This window comes from Epargyreus clarus, unplaced genomic scaffold (genome assembly GCF_041222505.1).
Source record: "Epargyreus clarus isolate Ecla_fem2 unplaced genomic scaffold, WU_Ecla_fem_2.2 ptg000021l, whole genome shotgun sequence".
Lineage (NCBI taxonomy): Eukaryota > Metazoa > Arthropoda > Insecta > Lepidoptera > Hesperiidae > Epargyreus > Epargyreus clarus.
Genome location: NW_027332228.1, coordinates 8,896,134 through 8,920,412, shown reverse-complemented (window position 1 = coordinate 8,920,412; position 24,279 = coordinate 8,896,134). Strand labels below are relative to the sequence as shown.

At 34.0% G+C, this 24,279-nt stretch overlaps 1 protein-coding gene across 2 annotated transcripts in view; it reads right to left on the bottom strand.

Annotated features, from left to right (window-relative positions):
- LOC140750785 (uncharacterized) overlaps window positions 1-21,206 on the bottom strand; it is a 32,279-nt gene extending 11,073 nt beyond the window's left edge. The window contains exons 1-10 of one of the 2 annotated variants that reach the window (XM_073084506.1): window positions 21,086-21,206; window positions 11,871-11,926; window positions 11,317-11,422; window positions 10,909-10,984; window positions 10,098-10,227; window positions 9,378-9,456; window positions 8,260-8,360; window positions 7,619-7,740; window positions 5,448-5,662; window positions 3,114-3,316 (exon numbers count right to left, since the gene is read on the bottom strand). In XM_073084506.1, the coding sequence (XP_072940607.1) occupies window positions 3,114-3,316; window positions 5,448-5,662; window positions 7,619-7,740; window positions 8,260-8,360; window positions 9,378-9,456; window positions 10,098-10,227; window positions 10,909-10,984; window positions 11,317-11,382 (992 nt within the window). In that variant the 5' untranslated portion in view covers window positions 11,383-11,422; window positions 11,871-11,926; window positions 21,086-21,206. Of the gene's footprint in view, window positions 1-3,113; window positions 3,317-5,447; window positions 5,663-7,618; window positions 7,741-8,259; window positions 8,361-9,377; window positions 9,457-10,097; window positions 10,228-10,908; window positions 10,985-11,316; window positions 11,423-11,870; window positions 11,927-21,046 lie in introns of both variants that reach the window. The other variant, XM_073084507.1, reaches the window with a different exon arrangement.
- Window positions 21,207-24,279: the final 3,073 nt, after the last annotated feature.

The following is a 24,279-nucleotide window of genomic DNA, read 5'->3' as shown; positions in this document are numbered from 1 at the left end:
ACTTTTTTTAATTTTAAGGGTAGATTTATATACAAGTTTACAAGATTATAATATTTGCCGGACCATTACGATATAAACTTTGTGTGAAAATAATGCCTTGTAGGTTGAACATATAGTCCCTTATCTCTAAGGGATGCCATAACCACGTCCCCACTCACGTTTCCGAACAAAACACGTTGAAATATATGGCGGTTACCAAATTGGCGATTTTATCAAACCTCCTTGTGAGACGAGTGTCATATGTTTAAATTTTCTATGTTTTGATACGTCGATGGCGACATAGCTATCCCGGAAAGTTATGAGTTATTATAACGATACTTCGAGAACATATTTCTCGGTTTTGGTTTTTCGAGGTACGAGTATGTACCATACTTAGAAGTAGGTAAATTTCCTAGTACAATCAATTTATTAGTTAAAAGGTTCTTATATTAATTAAAAAATAAAATTATATTATAATATATATAAAGTTATATAAGAATATGACTTAATTTTTTTTACTCCTGTTATTTCAATTTTCACAACAATAATTACAATTTTAGGTTCGAGAGCAAGACTTATTTTTAAAGAAAATAGTAAGAGATTTTTTACAAATCCGACTGATAGAATATCCATACCATAAAGTTGACTAGTAAATATTTCAAGTGTCGGACATTTTTTTTATTAATAAACATATTCGTCAAAGAAGTATAACTTCACACGTGTGTATATACACACGTGTGTACATACACACTTCATTAACTTTAACGGATGATCATCGTTTGTTTGTAGTTTGTACTATCACGCACAGCCTCGTAAGTGATACCTACTTCGTCGACAATTTATTTTCGCACTTCTATCTATCACTTTCAGACTCCCGTGTAATCATCCATCAACCTTTGTATTAAACTAGATGATGCTACGAATAGTGTACCATTTTGGTATAAAATATGTTTTCTAACAATTTAATGATTTAATTTACTTTAATATTGTATGAAAATACTGAATGAAAGTGTCATGGTGTTTTTTATGTTTTATTTGTCAAGATTGACACGATATCACACATATTTTACAGTTTGTTGATTATGACTGTTTTGCCTCACTAACACACTACCACGTCTACTCGGCCCGACGGTCGCAGACTAACTCACGGCTGGCACTTACCTTATGACAGTAGTGACGCATGCGCTCGTGAAACATGTACCACCTACCACCTACCCACATATTTTACAATTAAGGTAAATCAATTAGGAATAATAATAGTATTTAATTAAAAAACGACTCTAATTAGTATGTTCAACAGGAATTTGGTCGAGGTCTTCAATTGAATTTATTCCATTAAACTTTTATGTATACAACATTTTACTTCCTCGCAAAAACTTCCCGTCATAAATGTCATTACCAGCCTTCCGCCTACAATCTACATCCATTTAGCCAGAGTTCGAGGGGAAAAATTCAAGGCAACGTGTTTTTTTTCCTCACATTCTCGATTAGAAATGTGACTAACAGTTGATTCGTTACTTCCATTCGTGCATTAAAAAATGAAATTTACGCTTGTAAACATATATTTGCAAATTTCACATAATAAACACTATACTAATAATTGAGTTACGATAGTACCTAATATTGTCTCTACAATAGGCTAGCCTTTTTGTTTAATGGATTATGTTGTTACATACGAGATTGTCTACTCTACCTACCTACGTGCAATACATAGTAGTGGGTATAGATAAGCATCGTGCTTAGATACTTTTCTTTGAATATATTGTTTTCTTAAAAGATACTATAAAATACGTCAACTTAAAATACTTTTAAAAATTTTTTGCTCGATTATTTAAAGGAATCTTTGCCTTCATCGTATTTTTCAGCTGCATAACTCGGAGTTTCACTTAATATTTTTTAATTAACTTGTCAGGCTCTGTTTTTACACCATTCTATAAAACACGTCGTATAAAACATTAAGTAGTCTATGAAACTTTGTTATTTAAATAAATTACTACACTTTGAGGCTTAGTTTGGTGTAGTTTGCTCTCAACTTTCATTAAGAAAACTTAAGATTGTTTATGTTAAAACTAAGTTAAAAATTTCTTAATGAAAGTACGACGTATATATTACAATATAATGTTGATTGTGTCAATTGTGTTGTTATAATAATAAACATAGTATAAATACTTACTTCACTCAACGTTAAAATCTGTGATGATAATGCAGATGCATAATATTATCCTTAACGCAATTTTCGAATCCATAAATTCATACCTAGCCAGAGTAACATTGATTCCAACTGGGTGTATTTAAATACCGATTTAAAAACCGGGTGTATATATATTTCTTTAATGGAATAAAAAGACGCTTATACATATTACATGACAAAAATAAATTACACACTATCTTTACTTACTTATCTTAAAGCCGTGAATTCTGTTCGCGTCATACTAAATCCCAATTCACAAAACCAATATATCGTCACCGCATGATATCGACGTCGTTGACGACGGTGTCGGAGTCCGTACCGCGGGTGCACGACGGCGCGCGCGACGCGCACACAAAATACTTCATTTGTTTTTTAGCTCCAACTTCAGTGCACGACGCACAACTTGCTGTTTCTTTACGCATCAAATGCACTGTTCGCCTTTTATATAAATCCACCTTTTGCAAGTATCCGTTTAAAAACAAAAAAATACATAGTATCCACTTTTCGAATCACTTAAATCCTAAACGCAACATTACGACATCATTAACAACTATGAACCTGTTACACATAAAAATACAGTAGATATGCACTTTCTTAACCTGTAAATCCTCACCGTGGCACATCCTGTCACCATAGATTAGTAAAGATTACTCACTCCTAAAAAGAAAATGTAAACAGCTTTGACAATTGAAATAGTTGCGAAAAAAAGTTTTGCCACGTCTCCGTGATAAAATTGTCCCTAAAAAATTTGAAATAATTATTTATTTATTATTTAAATTACGCAGTATTAGCTGATTATTCGTAAATTTTCTCAAAAAATGTTTTTATTTGTCAAGAATTCAAAAAAAGAACTTACAAATAAGCCGTTTGTGGCTTGATTCAATTTCAAGGCGGCGAAGTATCTTTACTAATCTATGCCTGTCACAATCAATGAATTACTCACCGCAACATGGCGACGTCGTTGGCGACGGTGTCGGGGTCGTACCGCGGGTGCACGACGGCGCGCGCGACGCGCAGCTCGAGCTCCCCGCGGCCGCGCAGCAGCAGGTCGTGCTCGCCCAGCCGCGCGTACAGCCGCCGCCGCACGCAGTGCGCCGCCGTCACCACCCACCGGAGAGATACCAGCGTGCCCCCGCAAAATGCTTCCTGGTACCAAGTGTAGACACATTAACTTGAAGGTGGTAGAACCCGAAGGTTCGACTCAGGCGGCACCACCGCTACACCTATTTCTACCTCATAACAGCAGTGTTAAACGCTGCTGTGTTCTGGTTTAAAGGGCGTGGTACCCTTACATGCATACATACTTTTCCGAGACGTACCAGCTTAATCCTCATATAGCGGCGCATCTGAGGCCGAACTCAGATAGAAATATCTAATCCTATCTGGGGTTGATTACAGATGTCCATGGGCAGCAGTAGCCATTTACCATGAGTTGGACTGCAAGTTCGTCTGCTACTCCTATATTATAAAAAAAATGCCGCGACTGACGCTGGCTAAAACTCTACAAATTGCTAGAAATTCAAACGTGCGGATGGCATGTTTGACTTGATTTGTTTGTTTTTACATCCATTGTGTTGTTTTTTAGGAAGAAAAAGGTTATTTTGCCGCAAGCGCTTGTGACGCGTCTACATGTTTATGCATTTGTAGATGTTTGTAGTTTGCTGGAAATAATGCCAAGCGTGTGGATGCGGCATTATAGATTTTTTTATTAATAATAATTGTTTTCACCGAAGAAGGTACATTTCACAATTCTTCTTCTTTGATTCACTTTCAAAGAAGCACTTTGATTCACATTGAGTTCACACGCGACATGGGACCGCGATAGGATACGTTCCCATGACGCACATATACCCGGGAATTAAATAAATATATATGTGTCATATTTAGGCTGTATATTCTCGTAGATGTATGAACCGCAGTGATTACACAACCCATCATAAACCCGGCATTATAGATATGGCTAGATTAGTGTTCCTGAAAGTGGGCGATAACGCATCCTTGTGGGTGCCGAAGATATACAGGGGTGCGGTGATAGGCCCAAAGAAAATTGCGGGACGTTGAATCTGTTTAGGGGGCGACGACTGAGTGATTTGCTATTCATAGCGAACCATTTAACACATTATTGTCTTGCCGTAGATAAGTCGAGACCAATCAGTAAATCATTTTGTCACTTGAATAAAAAAGATTTTCGTATAATCTGGCTCTGAAAGAAGTTGACGAAAAAAGATACTCTACCAACGTTCACATCAGTGTTAATTGAGCCTGTGACAAGTAATCACGGATTCAGTGAGTCGGCGAATAAGAAAAAACCTACCCCTATTTCGCCATAAAAGTCTAAAGTTGAAGCAAAATGTTTCTTTATGTTTTCAGATAAGTAGGTACATATATCACATGTGTGTTAAAAGTGGCTACTTACTGAAACTTCTACCTACTCTATAGTCAAAGTTATGTTTAACACGAAGTGACTTTTTCAGTGATATGTTCACACTTTTTCCAGAATATCAGTCAGCGGGAAATAAATGTCATTAAGCCCAAACTGTATCTCTGGCAATTGTGGTCGAAAAAAAGGTCACCGAATTTTGATTTGGATTACCATGGTGGACTGGAATTATCGACGCGCGAATACGATCGACGGGTTGGCCACCCTTACTAAAGGCCAAATAGCTCTCATAAAATATACTGTACGCTTACTAATCTTTTGTATACCTTAAACTCTTTTCTTATTATCTTTTTAACATTATTAAAATACAAGATGACACATGATGGCATTCAGTGGCGGATTTATCAATAAGCTAAGCTAAGATTTTAAGAGAGGCAGATATATCATTGGCGACCTTTTAATACTGATTTATTGCCACAGGGAGCAGCGATAACTTTTTCTGGACCTCCAATCTATATGTATTTTTTATGGACCGTACAACCGTAGTGCACAACTAGGGTATGGAATTCTACAATTAACTCTACAGTTAAGTAAGGGCGGCAAAATTTAAACAGCTTACTGGCATCAAACATGTCAGTACTCCACTGCATTTATCTTTTAATCTCAATCATTCCAATCATAGATTAGCAAAAACAATTGAAAGTGTCACCGTCATCTATTTTTGTGTTTGAAAAATTAAAAAACAGTAGTTGTTAGATCATTTACGAATGAAACGATATTTCTCCACACTTTATCTTCGATGTGACAAATCTGTCAGCCGTTCAGCCATTTAATGGCTTCCTTCAATTACAAGGCGGTGAGAAATCTATACTTATCTAATTCCAATATAGTTCTTACCTTATACCGGTTGAGCACCGCGACCTGCCAGGTCCACTTGCCGGGCGGCGCGGGGCGGCCGCCGATGATGCGCACCATGTCGCGCATGCGCGCGCGCACGCGGCCGCGCGGCCCGCGGGCCCGGCCCGGCCGCCCGCACGCCGGGATCGTGCTCGAGTAACTGTCCACCGGACTACGGACCGCGGGTGACGGCAACGCTTGTAGCCGCGCGAACTCTGTAATACCAAGGACGGTAGTAAGCGATAAGCCTCGAAAAAGTATAACTCCCTTACACTTAGCTTACACAGTTGTGGTTAACTGCTGTTATTAGGCATACATAGGTGTGGTGGTGGTCCTACCGAATTCGAACCACAAAGGGCTCTATCACGGTACCACGGTATTAGACTATACATATTAACTCTGACCTATATTATTACTCTTATTATAATGTTCGACTGCAAGCATACATTTAAGTATACTAATGCACTGAGAACCATTGCCGTAAGTATATAATTTTTACAACGAATGATTAATTCCTGTCTTGTACACAAACTGGCGACTGTTGTAAATTTGTCGCCATTGAATATCATTAGGGAATAAATCAAAATACAATTTTGAATTATAATTTTACTTGACACAAATTACGCATTTATCCAATTTGAATATAAAACAATAACCTGGTACAATACTTCTTAGCGCATTACAAAATTTTAAATGTTAAATATTTATGCATTAATTATGTTATGTAAAGCAATATTATAATAAAAACTTAAGAAATATTTATCATCACAGTCCATAACTAAAAATAAAGCTCGATATAATATTACCCCAAAAGTAACATTATTCTAACACTTTATAAATTGCTTTATGTCAAAACAACATTGGACCCGGTACGAATACGAACTATTCAGAATTGAAATGGAATTTATGAAGTTAACTTGCAGTGCACGTATGCTATTCCTCGGAACTGGCAATCACGGCCCGCGTGTTCAGATGTGACTGCGTGCCTTTTCATTATAATTTACAGCGAAATTTGTAAGGAAATCCGTGATTTTATCATATTGTTCACCATCGTCGCACAAATCAGGGCTATATTATTTTATTTGTGCTTGACTTTATCTTACAAACTTAAAGAATGGATTTTTTTAAACCATTCATTTGCCTAGTAGTAGTTCTTAGCAATGTTTGTTGCAAACTTTTTTTCTTTACATATTTAAAAGTTATCCCGCTATTTTCAAAGACTATGTTGGGATTTATTTTCATAAAATTAATGGAGGTAATTTGATGGATGTACTTTACCATTATTTAATACATAATTATAACAAATCGAGTTAGGTTTATTTTTACCAAATATTCTGTTTAAGCCACAAAAACATATAAATGTTATAAAATATATTAGACAGGTCTAATCAATCTCAAATGGATAGGCGATCGATCTAAAGGGTAGCCTTTAGATCGATCTTATGAGGATTAAGTTGAAACGTCTCATATATCTTTGTTTTATCCCTACTTCAAACCGTAAAGATGTGATAGGAGAGGCATATTATACCTACATATTGAGACATTTAACTTACTTCTCAAGAGGAAGCGCAGGTGGCAGTGATCACTTAACATATGAACTGCATGCTATTTTGTTACTTCTAAGTAAACAAAACAGTTCACAGCAATCAACAAATGCACTAAACCTCGAGACACAAACAAACTGAAATGTAATAGCAATTATGAGTGCAAAATTTGTAACTTCAAAACTAAATGTAATCGTACTGAAGACCCTACGTTAAAGTTAAGTAAAACGCTAATATTAATAAGCATTTAATTAGTTTGTGCGCTAAATCGCAAATCACGTTGGAAGTGGAAAATTTTATTAGGCCCCAAGCTACTAACAAATTTTCTAATTGCTTGAGACGTTAAGTACTTGTCTCATCGCCAACGAGTAATTAGTTGCGACTTATGCAACGTAATTATAAAGCAGACTTTTGTTTTAAATTTAATTTATTTTGGAAATTGAATAATTTTCTAAACAAGTTTTCACAAAGAAATAACTAAGACTAACAAAATTTTGACAGCTAATTTAAGTTATAATCAATTTCAATATATTTATTTTAATGGTTATTTATTACTCGTTGACATTGATACAAATAGTACAGTTATTAGATAGAAATTGTTAGCTAGGTACCTATGTGCAATTTCACCTGGGTCCTTTCGCCTGTGCATTCTGCTACGTATCCAAACTTGGCAGTAGCTTCCTTCGAGATAGCAGTAAGCCGATTGTCTAATTACCTTCCGCCCACAGAGAGCCCGTTTCTGGCAGAATCTACGAGAGCACAAAATTAAAAATAAAATCTCTCGCAGCGTGGGATTGAACTGAAACCTATAAGACTAGATTGCTCTGTCGATAAGTAAGGGCCATTAGATTTTATTCCAATTTTAAAAGTAACTCTTAAAACCTAATGGCCGACACAATTTAAAAGTCACATCAATTTATTACATTTTTATTTACAATTTTTAAGAAAATTCTTTGATAGATAATTTTAAAATTTATTGCGTCTCTATAAAAAATTCGTCCAATAACATATACATAACCTTGAAGTTGATCGCGATTTAAAAGAGTGCGATTAAACGAATTTTGTGCGACTTCTGTCATGTGTCGCGCTCTACCTATTCGTAAATGAAATAAATTAAGAGTGATAAATCCTTATACAATTTATTGTTATAAATGTTACGTCGTAAATGTCAGTTTATGTTTTCCGGAATAGCAATGACGAGCTATAAAAAGGAAGGAACGGGTGACTGAAGTATAAAATATTTCTTATTCAGTTATTATATTTCTTACCTTCTTCGAACAGTTGTACATTTTCGGGAGCAAGTACTCCACGGGCTCCAAGGGGAAAGGCCCCTAAACTTCTGAACGTCGTCCAGCTGCCGCACTTGAGGCTACGAACATTTTAAATTAAACATGGAAATTCAATCATTAAAATCCCTTTAAGTTATGTAGGTAACAGAAAATTTTACTCCACATAAATTTTTCCAGGCTTTATTGATGTCAGGTACCCAACGAAGCGCTTACGAAATGTATATTGAAATATTGTGCGCTCGAGTCAATTAGACTCTTTAAAATATAGCCATATCATGTTCAAAACGGGGATTTACCGTTGATTTTATGAGAATTTAAAATTTTAAAAATTGATATATCAGATCATATCATACACAGAAGCCATTATTGTGAATATTTTATTTTTATCGTATCTTTAATGTTTTTATACCATTTTTTAAATAATTTTATTAATTAAAGGTGATAGAACATTATTTCGTGGTTCCGCTTTAGACACCCCATCGATATACATTTGTTTGTCTTATAACATCCTCAAGCGTTACTGAGTTTTGGTTTGAAGAATGTGGCTCGTATAAAACGCGTTCCAACTTAGTTCTCCAAGGTAGCAACGTATGTGTTTCAAACCCCGAATAGGAATCTAATCCTATCTGGGATTGATTATAGACGTTCATGGGCAGTACTGACCAGTTACCGTCAGATAAACTGCAAGCTTGTTTCTTATGCGTTATTATAAAAATAAATCGTAATATTATGATTACAGATTATCGGAAAATGAAGATGTGTTTCAGAAACTCTATCTTACTTATCAAATTACATAAGTGCAATATTTCTTACTATATTGTGGTAAAGTGTGTAAACAAATAGAAGATATTTTACAAGGTCCTATTCCTGAGGTTTAAGTTGGAATATACCTACTTCCGCATCATACACTACACACGTATTAATACAAAATATATAAAAATCTTCAAAATCAAGCTTTAAGTAAAAGTTTAAGTTTTAGTATTCTTCTCAAATCACAATTTGATTTAGTAGCGTGACGATTGAATTCAATACAAGTTGGACTCAACGAAGTGGATCTCGCGATTCGCTCGTTAGGAAATAATCGTATTAAACTTTACCAGCATAATTTGCACTTGCTTATTGAACTGTGCTAATTCGGGCTGATCTGAAGTCCGAAGACTCGAGTCGTTTCCGCATCTGTAAACAATATCCTACGATTCAAGACTGCATGTAATTGTACGCTTCTGATTATTTACAAACATTATTGGTTACGTGTTGAGCTAAACAAGTATTGCTTGAAATTATATAATTTTGATATAATAATTTCATTGACGTTTGATCCAATGGGTACTCAATTTGATTAAATTATAATTACTTCGGTATTAATTGTTATTAATATAGAAACATGTCATCCAACTGGGCAGGTCAAGGCCCTTATAAATATATACCGAAATTTTATTTTATACACTGAAGTGGCTAATGAGCACGCAGGTGCACGCGGATGGTTAATAGTCAAATTCAAATTCAATCAACATCTGTAATCAACCAAAAACAGGGCAAGGGAAATACTCATTATTTCCCATTAAGTTTCTCAGAACAACGAAAATCAGCAACTGACAATCAGCGGTATTGATAGTCTTCTACACAATATAAAGTACACGACACAAAATAAAGAAAAGCAATAAAACAATATTAAAGAAATGCAGTAAGCCGTATAACGCCTTTCCTTCGTGTTAGATAATTTATTAAACGTTTAGCAAAGTTTTTATTTCAGCTCAAGAACTTCAAGATCACATTTTTAAATTCCTGAAAAATAAATGTAATCCCATAAAATATACCTCGCAACTTCAACTCGTAGCGAGTCGCCACATATTCTCCGCCGTAAGCAATGTCGCCTCCTGGTTTTACGACCGCCTTGGCAAGCGCTCCAGCGCACCCATTCCGAATATGAAGATTGCTTTTTTACATCTATAACAGTTATATTCGATAACTTGAATATTTTGCTCTTTGTTAGTCGTATATCGGCATGTTCTAGCGAGTATGAATTTGTTATAATGTAGGAATAAAGGTGTTAGAACTCTCCATGGGTAGACTCCAGTGGAACCACCGACACCTCTATTTCTGCCTAATAACGGCATTGTTAAGCTCTGCTGAGTTGTAGTTTGAAAGGTGTGGTAAGAAAGATACTATATACATCGCACGGATCTATTGGTAGTCTGAGAGTGAGCTATCGCACGAGCGATACTTTATATCTTCGACCATTGACTAAGGACACTGTCTGTCGCCGGTGACGGGTAGGTGTCAGGTAGAAATCAAATCCTATTTGGCAGTATATGCAAAAAGATATACAATATATTCACAATGTGTCCGAATTGATCGATTTAATGGTCTTCGATATTTATTAATCGGCCTTATTTGAACAGGAAATTGTTATTCATCAATGGGAGAGTCGATGACGAATGAAGTAGTTTTGAGATGCCAGCTAACTTTGTCTTAGGAAAGGCAATGCAACTGTAATTGGCTTCAAGTGGAAACCATATGCAAATCATGAATGTCAGTGTCCACTTACTATCAGATGGGGTAGTCCATGCTTATTTATATTTTAAAAAACGTAATATAATTAATTAAAACAATGTTTATTGAACGCACCTTCTTTCAATCCTAAAAATTCTGCATCATTTCTATACGCTAAGGTCACATTTTCTGGTAGTTGTTCGTATTCAACCTGAAATGATAGTAACGACTATCAATATCCTTATCCAAACAAATAATTATTGTAGAGAACATAATAGCACTTCATTTCACAATGTGTTCGCCATTCGGATAACTAGGTCAAACCTTAACAAAACCATCGCCAACAATACTTACATTCAACTTTATTGATCAAGCAAGACATATTTTAATTTGGATGTTCGCCAAATTTGTTGTGCTTAAAATGCATTGCAATGCAATTCCTACAATAGATAATCTAGGATCTGTAACGATCTTTTAGTGGGTTGATCTACTAACAATACGCTAATAAACTTAAATGGGACAGTGAAACAAGGTCATACTCACGTGCTGTGTACTAGATAACTCCATGGCTATGATCAGGAAGTAAAACAAATGGTATAGACACAACATATTCGCCGCTCCCAAGTGATAACGATACAAAATTCGGCATCTATAACAAAGTGAATACCATAGAATTAGTTATGAGCGAAAATAAGCAAATCCATAAAATATCATATCATATTTCAGTAGAGGAACATCATCTACTGAAATATGATTACCGATTCTAAAATCAATAAATATGTTTTAAATGCTACTACAAATAAACGGACTGAATAGTTAAATTTGTTTAATCGAAACCAAGTCATTCAATGCTCTAGCTCAAAAAATATGTTTACCATAAACCAAATTCAAATTTAATAACAGTTACATGGATAGACAATGGCTCAAGAACAATGCAATTAGTAAGTACTGGTGTTACATTTGTTGTCACTGTATGGTCCATATACGCAATATAGAGGTCGTTCTATGCAGTGTTGTTGAAATATCATAATTGTTTCCTAATATAGCCATAGGGGTCAAGAATAAAAACACTAAAGTAAACTGACGCAGTTACGTACCATAGATGTCCCCTGAATGTCGACATGAACATTTTCATGCAGTTCTTATCTACTACCTGTGAACAATTAAAGGACGAATTGGTCATGTACTCTTTTCAAAAATAAGTAGAGACTTTTTCATAAGTGAATGCATATTGTTATGCACAAATGGTAAGTGAGCTATTTTAGGACAATTATAGATAAGTACCCACTACAATATTTTTTGTATTTTCCATTTATTTAAGAAAAGTAAAAAAAAAACAGTCAGCTTATAAATTATTACGGAAAACCTGAAGCGATGGAAATATAATTTTCCGTTACGTTACAACAAAGGTACATAAGTAAGCGAAACCAACTTTTTGCGAAAATTATAAAATTTATATTCTTTTCCCTGCCAACTACTCATCATTTTTATCTGTTGAGGAATAATAATAATATATTATAATCACATGGAGACAAGTGCTACATAATGAATATGTTAGTACAGTTGTGAAAATGCTTAATATTTGCACTATTGTAAGACTGTTGTATAATTTCTGGCTTAAATTATTTAAAGAGTGTCTGGGTCACAATATACTTGTAAGAGAGAATTTTCTATCGCATTCGGTAAATATTGAACTTCAGAATTCAATCTGATAGAATATTTACCACCTAAAAAACTTTGTGATTGAATAGTATTCTATTTTCAAACTGGCATATTTGATAGCAATTGAAACTATATACTTATACAAAACATAAAAATACAAACCAGACAATAAACAGAATGTAGCTATAGGCGACGCGATATAAAATTTAAACTTTGTGTAAGTATTATTTTATAATTATTATTTTTAAATGTTTTATATTTAACACTGGGTCTCATTAAAACATTGTATAAATATAAAAAAAAACAATTGTGCTTAACAATTACAATTTTCAGTAAGTAATTTGCCAAAGTATTATTTTGTATTAATAGTATTATTGTCACGCAATGTGATATTTTTACAGTGGCAAAGTCGTAAATGACGATAACAATAACAATTTTCAATAATAAAGATGTAGTATTACTGACACATCAAATACAAACAAAAATAGCTAACAGTCACAAAAAACAGCATAAAAAGGTTCGGTCGTGAAAAGCTTACACTACTTATAATACATGCTACATCTATACTTCGCAGAGTTCAGCAACCCGTGAGCTTACTTCGTCCATACTAGCCATTCCACGGCTGTTTCGTGTTATGACCCGTCGACTTTTATTGTTAAACAATACTGTTAAAAGCCGAATCAAAGCTTGGCTACTTAGATCTTGCGGTGAATCATTTGTTATAACCGACCTACGTTTGGTTATAACTAGTCATTACGGCTGTTTAAATATACAAACAGAGATAATACTTTTTCCTGCTTAAACTTTGAGTGTGAACAACCGATAACAATACGCTCTACGTTCGACTTACTTGTGGGCTTACGTTTGGTATATTTATTAAAACATTGTATGTGCTTAGCAAGTACTGTAATAAAATTTAAATTCACAATAAAAATACTCTAAATTTACTTAGTAGCGGAATCGGAAGTGAAATGTTTACTTGCCTTTTTTATGTTATTTAAGTTAAATTTAAAGATTTAAGTAATGTATTAAATAACAGAAGGAAAATGCAAAATATTAACACCAGGTGAAATTTATGGTTTTTGCAACATCTAGTTGATTAATAGATTTTTACATAAGAGAGCATCACACAGATTCAATTTTATTCAAAGCGTAACTTCTTTTTCAAGGAATAATGAATTGGAAAGATAATAAATAAGTAGGTAATCCCACAATTGTACCTGATATTATTAGAAGTCGAAAATAAATTAAACATTTACACAACTTTTTTCTCATTTTGCGCAAATTCTCTTAAAAATTATAATACTTTCACTCACATTCATATTTAACAAGCATCTGATAGAAAGTTTGCATGGTTCCCGCGCTTTTCTTGAATTTTTAATGGCGGGCGTAAAAGGCAAATGGTTTATGCCACATTCTGCTTTGTTAACCTAAATAAAAGGAATACAGATTTTGGGATCCGAAAATTATTACCTACAACAGTGTATCTATGTAAAGTAGATGAAATAAATAATTACATATTATTTTTAGCAAAATATTATCTACAACGTTTAGTAAAAGAGCTTTAAATTTAATCAATTAAAAAAGATAGATACATTTTTTTCTTTTTTTAATGAAAGCATTTGTTATCTTTAATTCTACTATTATTCTTGTTTTTGAAATACAATTCATTTTTAATAACTTATTGTAGATATCAATACGATGAAGTTTTCAGAGTTAATAAAGACTGAAAATGGTTCCGCAATGTGCACACCAATGCTACAATAAAAACTTTAATAAAGAGACAAAAGGAACAAACGAAAATGTTATCAAACCCGGAAATCTACGAGGATCCCATATGTAATGTAACGCAATGAACGATCCCGGTTCGTTGAACACGATCATAAATTTACGCATCACCGCCCAAACCCAGAATTCCGGGCCTTGGACAAATGACTTGTCGTCACCTCTTGCATAAATTAGTCATAAATTAATTGTCATCCACCACAAATTTTCATGGGACACAAAAATGAATTTACGACCGAAAGAATTATAGACTATCAAGTGAGTATGCGGGTCATTTTCCTGTTAATTAAATCGATAGCGTTAAAAATATGCCTATTATTAGGCCTTATGACGAATGCCTCCATAAAAATTATATACCAGACTTAGAACTCTGTCGTTAGATTTAAATTTTAAAATAAGCTTTTTGAATCTTTGAAAATTTAGCAACCAACCCTTTTAAATATATTACATACAATACGAGTAGCTAACGCTAACATCAAAATATAAAGTTATCTTTGATACATAAAAAAAAACATAAGTAAATACCTCTTGCGGTCAGTCCTATGACTGACGGCAATCAAAGTTGCCAATCTTCATATTAGCTAAGCTGTAAAATTCTGAACAAAAATATAAAAACTATTAACGCATACTCCTTTATAATATGAGTTACACACTAACTAGAAGATCTAATAAAAACTCGTAAAAAAAGAGCAAATACGATGATATGTAGACTCCATAACTCATTATATTTTTAGACGAACGTTTCATAAGTATTTCAGTACCGACTACGTAACGAGCATATTTTTTTATATTTACGTCTCACTAGCGAAATTATGTTCCGCTGTTTTGATACTAAACAGTCATAATCTTCACACGCAGACAAAAACTCAGACATATAACGCGCTAACTTTATATGTAATAAAATTTAAAACCAGACAAAGATGCCAAGTTCAAGGATGGCCGTTGCCAAGTGTTCCTTGCCGAAATCAAAGCGTAATTATACGCGTAGATCTAAGGAATTCCAAAATTCTACTACACAAAATTACAGTTCAAAAGGTCGCGGCAATGAATTTTGCAGACACGTTCAGTCCATCGTTGAACATTCATAATGAGAAAGGTTGTTTCGTGTGGTATGCGGGTGTTAAAATTCTGTAGGCGTGTGTCACGGCGTAAAGGGAAAAATTTAGTACCCGGTTACTCACCCATTTTACCCTTACAGGCCCGTTTTAACATTTGTACGCTTAGATTTGTTCTTGAATTATTCATTTAAATTAATCATAACTACGCTATTTACTCTTAAAAGCTCTCACGAGGACGTGACGTGATGTAGGTGCTACAAATAAGGCTTTGCAAGCTTATTTGAGTATACAAAAAGGTCGTAAACACACAGTTGATTTCAATTCATTATTTAATTTTTTGCTTTTTCTGGAACCCTCTTTCTATAACCGGTACTGGTTAACTGCTGTAAACTGCGTGTAAATACTTCTTATAAGTTGAACTAGTGGACATGTGGACATGTTGCTAGTTCAATGGTAACTACTGGGAATGAGACCGTTATCTCTCTCTACCAAATGTTCTCACTGGTCGTTGGGCATAAACGGACCATAGACAAAATTGTTCGGAATTGGACAAAGATATAAAAATGGTGTTTTTTACCGTCCTTATTCATTGGGGTACATCTACTTCTATCGAAGCACATGATCATGTACTCTGATAAAAGTATAGGGGACCCTTTTCCAATTTGGAACATGAAAAGAGAAGCAGCTAACAGCTTCGGAGTTATTTTCACATCGCATAAATAATATTCGATATAATCTTGATGTTTATTTGTAAATAAGTCATTTCTAAGTCATAAGTCACATTAATATACAAATCTATCAAAAATTCTTAACTTACGTTTTGATTAGTACGTACCTACATATAGAATAAGTTGGCAATTACAGCCCTTTCAGTCCAGTTAAGGGCTGATTAATAACAAAAACGTGAATGGTTGATGGATCCACAAAACTTAACTCATTACTATTCAAATGTTTGAACAATGACCCGATCTTGTGGCTACATCATATTAAAGTTTATCGCTATTAGTGGAGAACCGTGATAACTTTATGGAATACAGCCATGTGTCGAATTTAACATAAAGGTTATTGCGTGCAGATTTATCTTTACTATCACAAATGGACATATTAGATAAAAATAAATTTTATTAAAGGTTCAAATTGGATTCGAACCTGGACCTTTACCGTATTTTACATTTGTTCACTCGTGTTTCATTTTCATAATATAAGCGAGATTCTGAAATACTGAATCAAAAGTTTATATTCTACATTAGATACAGTGAATCTTAATAAGGTGCAAATACCGAATATAAATATAAAGATTAATATACTTGAATATTCATCGTTATTTAGCCTTTTTATATGGTTAATTCAGGCATTTCATTTGCTCATACAAAATCTAATTTTACTCCAAGTATGTTTATTTCGGCTTTCATAACTTTTGCTCTCCCGTATGGAGTGGGCACCTACTCACAAAAGATCCTAAATTAATTTTACAAGTGAATGATCCCTTTATTGAAATTTATGCTATTAGTCCCTGGGTACGTATATTTATAAATTGGAGGTTTAAGAATGTTTTACAGTATGTACGACTTTGAAAGCTCTACCGCTACACTTATTTCTCCCTTCGAAAAACCGTTTATATTAAGCGCCATTGTATTGTAGTTTAAAGGGTGTGTTCATTAAGAGATTCTTATAAAAAGCCTTTTGATGAAGTCCACAAACTCCTATCTGGGATTGATTAATGAACTCCAAATATCCATGTTCGGCAGTGGCTAATAACCATCAGGTGCTCGCATACTACTTCTATCTGTATTATATAAAATATCCTTACACAATAAAAACTTGGCTATTGAAAACTTTCACGATAGATTACTTTTCCAGCAAATAAGTAGTGCGCAAAAATTGTCGTTCCAAGTTTAATAGAATTTTTGAAGGCAAATATATCACAAGATCTTTTGCTTCGAAATTGATAGCGGTTCCATTCGTCTAATCTTAAATACAATTTTTATAATAATAGTTTTTACCATACACAAAACTATGTACCTACTAAAATTATTTATAGTAATTTTTACTTTCACGATTTTTGTTTTTTCTCGTAGATACATTTTCATATTGCTACAGTATAAAAAAATAATAACTGCCAAGCACTTCGGACCCCACACAGCGTTGCAATCGACGAACATTCATTTTATCGGCAGCAAAAGTATTCAGAAATTGTATGTCAGAAAGATACTATGAAAAAGCAAAAGTATTTCTGCAGTCATTAGAGTCTATAAAACGTATAACTGCAAAAAAATCTTTATATTACAAATAAAGTACTCAACATACAAATAAAACCTGCGCTTTTAAAGAATGTACATTTTCAGAATTTTCCCCTGCGTAAGTGAGAAGCAGGAGTACCTCACTTCATTTACTACTTATACCACTTTTTACTTTATATTTCAACTAGCTGACCCGGCAAACTTTGTACCGCCCCAAAATATATTTATCAAATATATTTCATATAAAATATAGCCTATGTTACTCGTGGATAATGTAGCTTTGGAATGGTGAAAGAATTTTTAAAATCGGTGCAGTAGTTTTTGAGCCTATTCATTACAACCAAACAAACAAGCAAAGTTTTCCTTTTTATAATATTAGTGTAGACAACTTATGAAAAAAATATAAAAAGTTAGCAAAATAGGTTACTTCAGTAGCACTACCATGAGTTGGCATAGAAACGCCACTATAGAAATTGTCATTTTGCTAGTGAAATAGAAAACTATTGTCATTTTGCTAGTGAATAACATAACTACTATCGTTACGGTATTTCTTGACAACGTCTGTCAAATTAATGACTCATGGGACCGAATTTGTATGGCAATAGATAATAATGACATTCGCTAGCGATTTGATTTCGATAGGTTTTTTACGTATCGAGTTACGCCACTACGGATTTTAGTTCTACGAGTAACCACCAGAGGCGCTGTACAATTTTTCATACATTTATTTTACGCAGTCGCTAGCGAGTAATACTTTTGTAAACTCATGGTAGTCCTACAGTACTGTTATAACAAGCAAGTATGAATGATATTACTTGTAAAACGTCTACATTACACAAGCTTCACTTACATTACCTTCATATTTTACATCTTGGAACACATGTTGATGAAATTCAATCATATTTATTTAAGTTTTATCTCGTATTATGTTAAGAGCTCTTATCTACAGTGACTCATATACATTTATTATATAAATACGAGTACGCCTAAGTGAAATAAATGATTAAAGTAATCTATATCGGGAAGTATAATACAATAATATTAAAAAGTTAAGGAACAGAAACTAACTAAGTACTAAGTTTTTATACTTAGATACTTTTGAAGAAGCAAAACTGCTACTGCCGTTCATAGACATCTGTAATCAATACTGATAAGACTCCTGCCTGAGCTTAGCCATCGATGCGTCGCTATTCGCGCCTCCTGAAGACTATGTTAGAAGGCTTAGAATGAGTACTTGTGACTCCCTTACCACACCCTTCAAAGCGGAACACAGCAGCGCTTAATACTGCTGTTACTAGGCAGAAATTGGTGCAATCGTGGAGCTTCTAGAGTCAAACCAAAAATCTTCTACACTTACCGTTCCACTAACTTGCCAATAAAGCAAATATTTTCTTTTAGATTAGTGTTATTACTACAACTGTTGCTAACTTTAGTGTGTATAACAAACATCGTTAATATATCAAATCCAGGAGACTAAACTAGCATATTCCTACTTGATACCAAATGCTTACAACTTTCTAGTACCAACGTTTAATCAACACAGATTAGCGGCGCCACTGAAGTTGCACTAACTAAGCAGATTAATAAGGCTGCGGTCATACTGCAGTGTTTCACTGAACAACTATAAGATATAGGTAGGTACGAGTACTATCCCAATATCGTTTATCAATTGTTGGCGACGTACGTGCAACCATAGTGGTCTACGACATAGAAGGTCTCGGATTTGATCCCAGGCCATGCTTAATTTATATCACGAAAGTTATGAGCATAAACATAAAGATATAATAGAAACATCTTTCACTTAATAATAAGTAGTAATTTCCGTCTATAGAGATTGACAATCAATATTAAACAAATAATATCATATACGTAGGTACTTACAGACACAACTTTCCTACCAAACCACATGCTAATACCTGCTACTATAAAGAGAGCGAAAGATCTTTCAAAGATCACCTGATTAAATTATTATTATTTTGTTACTTCATTTTATTAAACTAATGTAAAAGAAATCGAATCAAAAATAGTCACAGCCCTTAGGTTAACTAACTACCTACTTAGAAAACTTCTTTACATGCCAACATACAAGTTATACCTCCGTAGGAATCCCTTTTTCCACTTTAAGTGTTTTTGTCAGAACTGTTGGCCCTTAAAAATAAATTGGAACGATTTCCCTTTAGAAATGAAGTCATATACGCTTATTGACTTTGTTCTCATATTGAACATGGTAATTAATTAAGGAAAAGCTGCTCTGCGTTAGTAGAAAACTCCTAAACAAAAATAGACAACGTTTTCATATTTACACGAATATTTATGAAAATGAAATACAAACTACGATTGAGTGCAACCAATATTTAAACTTCGGAACTGCAAATATTACATTCATATGAAGTGTATACGTATTAATTATAAAAGTAAACCCCTTATTTCTTGTACGTGTCTCTTATTTATTTTTTGGAATATTTTAATACACACAATTCTATAAATACGAGTAATTATTATGCGATTATTTTATTAACTGTAATTGAAAATGTCATCGTTCCAAAAAACCTGAAATACATTACAACAAATAAGAAACTATGATTATTCATTTATAAACACAATTAATATGTATTTCAAAATTCGGTCGTAACTATTCCACATTTTTTACGGTTAGGTACATACCAAAAAGGGAAAATAGACCAACAAACAAAAGGGGAAAAGACTGTTACTGAGCTGTTTTGTCTCTATTTACACAAACTTGAGGATGACAGAACGGTACAACGTTAGTATGGGTTGCGGGAAGTATAATTAAGACCCAGACCGGTGACAACCACTTAATGTGGGCGGAATGTAGTCCCTTTGATTTATTATATCAGTATATCAGTTTATTTACGACTAGTTTCTAAGAGAAATATTCTCAAAACTACTCTAACGTAAACAGTTCCGTTCGAAACGAACTACGATTTTAGTAACGTACTTACATCACTGATAAACACTGTTTGAAAATATTTATGATACTAAATTACATATCAATCATTTGAAAGGGTTTTTATTGATGTAGGAGGAATTTTAAGTGTATCATTGTATTTCAAAAATCATGGACGAGTACATTACTTGTTTAAAAATCAGAAGTTCTGAATAGTGTCATGGACTCTGAAATAGGTATTATATTCTGAGACAGGACAGAACACGAAAAAAATGCCTAAAAATATTATCCTACTTCAATTAATTTATAAACGAGTACTAGGTACTTAATGTGAATTACCAACCACAATATTCACAATGACAGGTACCCAGTGGAATCTTTGATACACTTTCAACATGTCATGGACAACGTATGGTACATTTCGTCGATGTTAAAAAAACGATAGTTATTTATTAATAAATTTAAATATATTAGAACCTACGTATATTAATCGAACTGCTATTAATTAAATAGAAAGAACTACATACCGCACAACACCTGCAGGATTAAGAATATATCCAGGAATTAATATTTATGAGGTGAATAATTGTTGAATGAAAATTAAGCGTTAATCGGCTTACCCAATACGAAGAGATGTTTATTTTATAAAATTCACGTACGTTCAAAAGCAACGAAACTCCGTTATTCTGCACAACTGTCAGAGAACCGACGCAACATGCTCGCCTCTAGAGCAATATCAGACTGCGCGTGCGTCGCTCCAACGCTATCGGCCACGAAAACTGTACTATCTTACACGGAGAGATTTCAACTGTACACCATTATCAATATAAATTAGGAATACTTACAATATTAGAATAAAATAGGTTAATAGTCTTAATCCTACATAGATAATTTTATGTAGAGATGAGTACAATATAGTGTTACGAATTCTAATAAAGTACGACCTAAAATCCGAAACGTAAAATTGACCTAATTGCAGCTAATGCAAAACTGACAACGGTTGTTATCCCAGCTGTGTTCTTTCTCCATAAAATATGCATTTGTATAAAAAAATAGAAGCATACTTTTAATCTAGGTAATCCACATTTAAGTATATTTGCAGGAAAGAAATAAGTAGATCTGTGTTATAATAAATTGTAGGTAACTAACACATCAGATTATTTAATTTTAATGTGGAAAGCATGATAACGGTGAGCTCAATGACCGAATGTTCAAATATTAGTACAGCCCGAAGCAGAAATAAAGGCGACATGTTATAACCATCGGATTTTACGCGTTATTTATTATCAATAGATTACGTGGTCAAGAGTGAGTTTATAATTGCGTTACGAATAAAAAGTGAGTTATGTAGTTATAAATTGGGTTTGGAGTGAGCAATAAATGTTTTGAAAACGTTGTAGGCATTTATACGTTAAACATTTATCACACGAAATACAAAATTCAGACACATAAAACACAAAATATTAAATTGTATAAATGGGTACGTCATGAAACGTGTTTGAGGAGTTGCTTTATAGGATACATTTGAAAACATTATGAAGAACATCCACAAGCAAGTTACAAAAATGATGATAACAAAGATTACCGAGATGCGAAATTAATTAAATGAATCACATGTGTTTACTTTGTCGAAACTATCACGTTAAAATTTCAATGAACTCAGAAGTATAAAAATGTCTATTAGTCTAGTCAGACGAAGACGTGGGCTCGGTCTAGTTGATTGATAAGAGTAATAACAATTCAAGTGTATTTCCTTAAACGTTTAAAATTTAGCTTCGCCAATTAGATTAAAGTCTTCAGCGTTCGCAAGCGGAGTTCAAGGCCCCATGGGTCCCGTTATAGATCCATCATTCATAATCGTCGTCGGAACCTTACGTGGTATCGCTTGCGGCTTATTGATGCAAAATACACCCATACATGTGTAATTGACTTGACGTTAAAGATGCTTGATAAGTATACGAGACGCCAGCTTCAATTACTGTTTATTTATATACTTCCTTTTGAAATTAAAAACTCCTTGCTAATATTTAATTTTTAACAATCTAAATAGCTATTAGAAGTGTAGGTATGAGGAATTGAGAAATTAATATACCTGTCAGATAAAAAATATCACCATACTTTTAAGAAATAGGTAAAAAATATATCTAGATCAGTTAAATCTAGAAGACAGTTATTGAAGAATACGAGACATCAAAGAATGATATCAGGCTGGATACAGAATCATAATTGAGGCTTTTATATACAATCTTATATACAAACTTACGTTTAGTTACCGTTACGTGGATTGTACCTAAACTGATTACCGATTAATCATCGTTCAATATACTAATTACCTAATCAAAGAGCTCGAAGCGCTTTTGCTAAATTTGAGCTGAATTGATGTAGGTAAGTTAATAAATTGATAACTATGACCTACGGTTACCCAAAAACGTAATTAAAAAATCAAATGCGAATACTAATTAATTATTATTGTAAATGTTATTTAAAAGCCAACTGTGTGTTTTCTTCTTTTAATCTGTTTTAATTAAAATAGGTAGGTACAATTTTATTGAGCAAAAATTGTATTTTTCAATTATATAATAAAACATATTTTTTTTATTTAACGCTATTTAAGCGAAATACGTCCAAATTTTATTATCGTCGTAATGCATAGTAACAGGTCAGTAACAAATGGGAAAAAAATTACCTGACTTTAAGTCACTGCAGCACATATACGACCAAGCAATGTTTTTTGTCGTTTTGAATATAATATATTTGTAGGATCTGGAGCCAAGTCAGGATTTGGAGGTCCCATATTGCAGGGATTAAATAGTCACAATTAAGTAATCAAAGGTTTATTTACACTAATCTTACAGGATAGTACAACACGTACGATAAGTACTCAATATAAATATCTGGTATACAAATGGTAACAAAGTTAAAATAGTTACGAACAGAACCTTAATCCTACGTTCATATAATGGCAACACTATCACTCGAATAATGACGAACAGAACCTTAGTTCTACGTTCGTATAGTGGCAACACAGCCACCCGAATAGCGACGAACAGAGTCTAAGCTCTATGTTCGTATAGTGGCCTCACAGCCACCCGAATAGTGACGAACAGAGCCTTAGCTCTATGTTCGTATAGTGGCCTCACAGCCACCCGAATAGTGACGAACAGAGCCTTAGCTCTATGTTCGTATAGTGGTTACACAACCACCCGAATAGAGACGAACAGAGCCTTAGCTCTATGTTCGTATAGTGGTTACACAACCACCCGAATAGAGACGAACAGAGCCTTAGCTCTATGTTCGTATAGTGGTTACACAACCACCCGAATAGAGACGAACAGAGCCTTAGCTCTATGTTCGTATAGTGGTTACACAACCACCCGAATAGAGACGAACAGAGTCTTAGCTCTATGTTCGTATAGTGGCTTCACAGCCACCGAATAGTGACGAACAGAGCCTTAGCTCTATGTTCGTATAGTGGCCTCACAGCCACCCGAATAGTGACGAACAGAGCCTTAGCTCTATGTTCGTATAGTGGCCTCACAGCCACCCGAATAGTGACGAACAGAGCCTTAGCTCTATGTTCGTATAGTGGTTACACAACCACCCGAATGGAGACGAACAGAGCCTCAGCTCTATGTGTTCGTATAGTGGCCACACGTCCACCCAAATAGCGTATCGCCTTGTTCAGGCAATACAGCTAAAGCATAGGGTATCGCGCTAGCGATTCCGCTTATGCAATATACAGTGCTAGACTGTACCAGGTAAACCAACAGTTCTGTTGGGAGCAGAGCTCTTTCATAAGTCTTATCCGAAGATAGACTGCCTGCATCAGCCAGGATGAGCTCTTATATAGGGG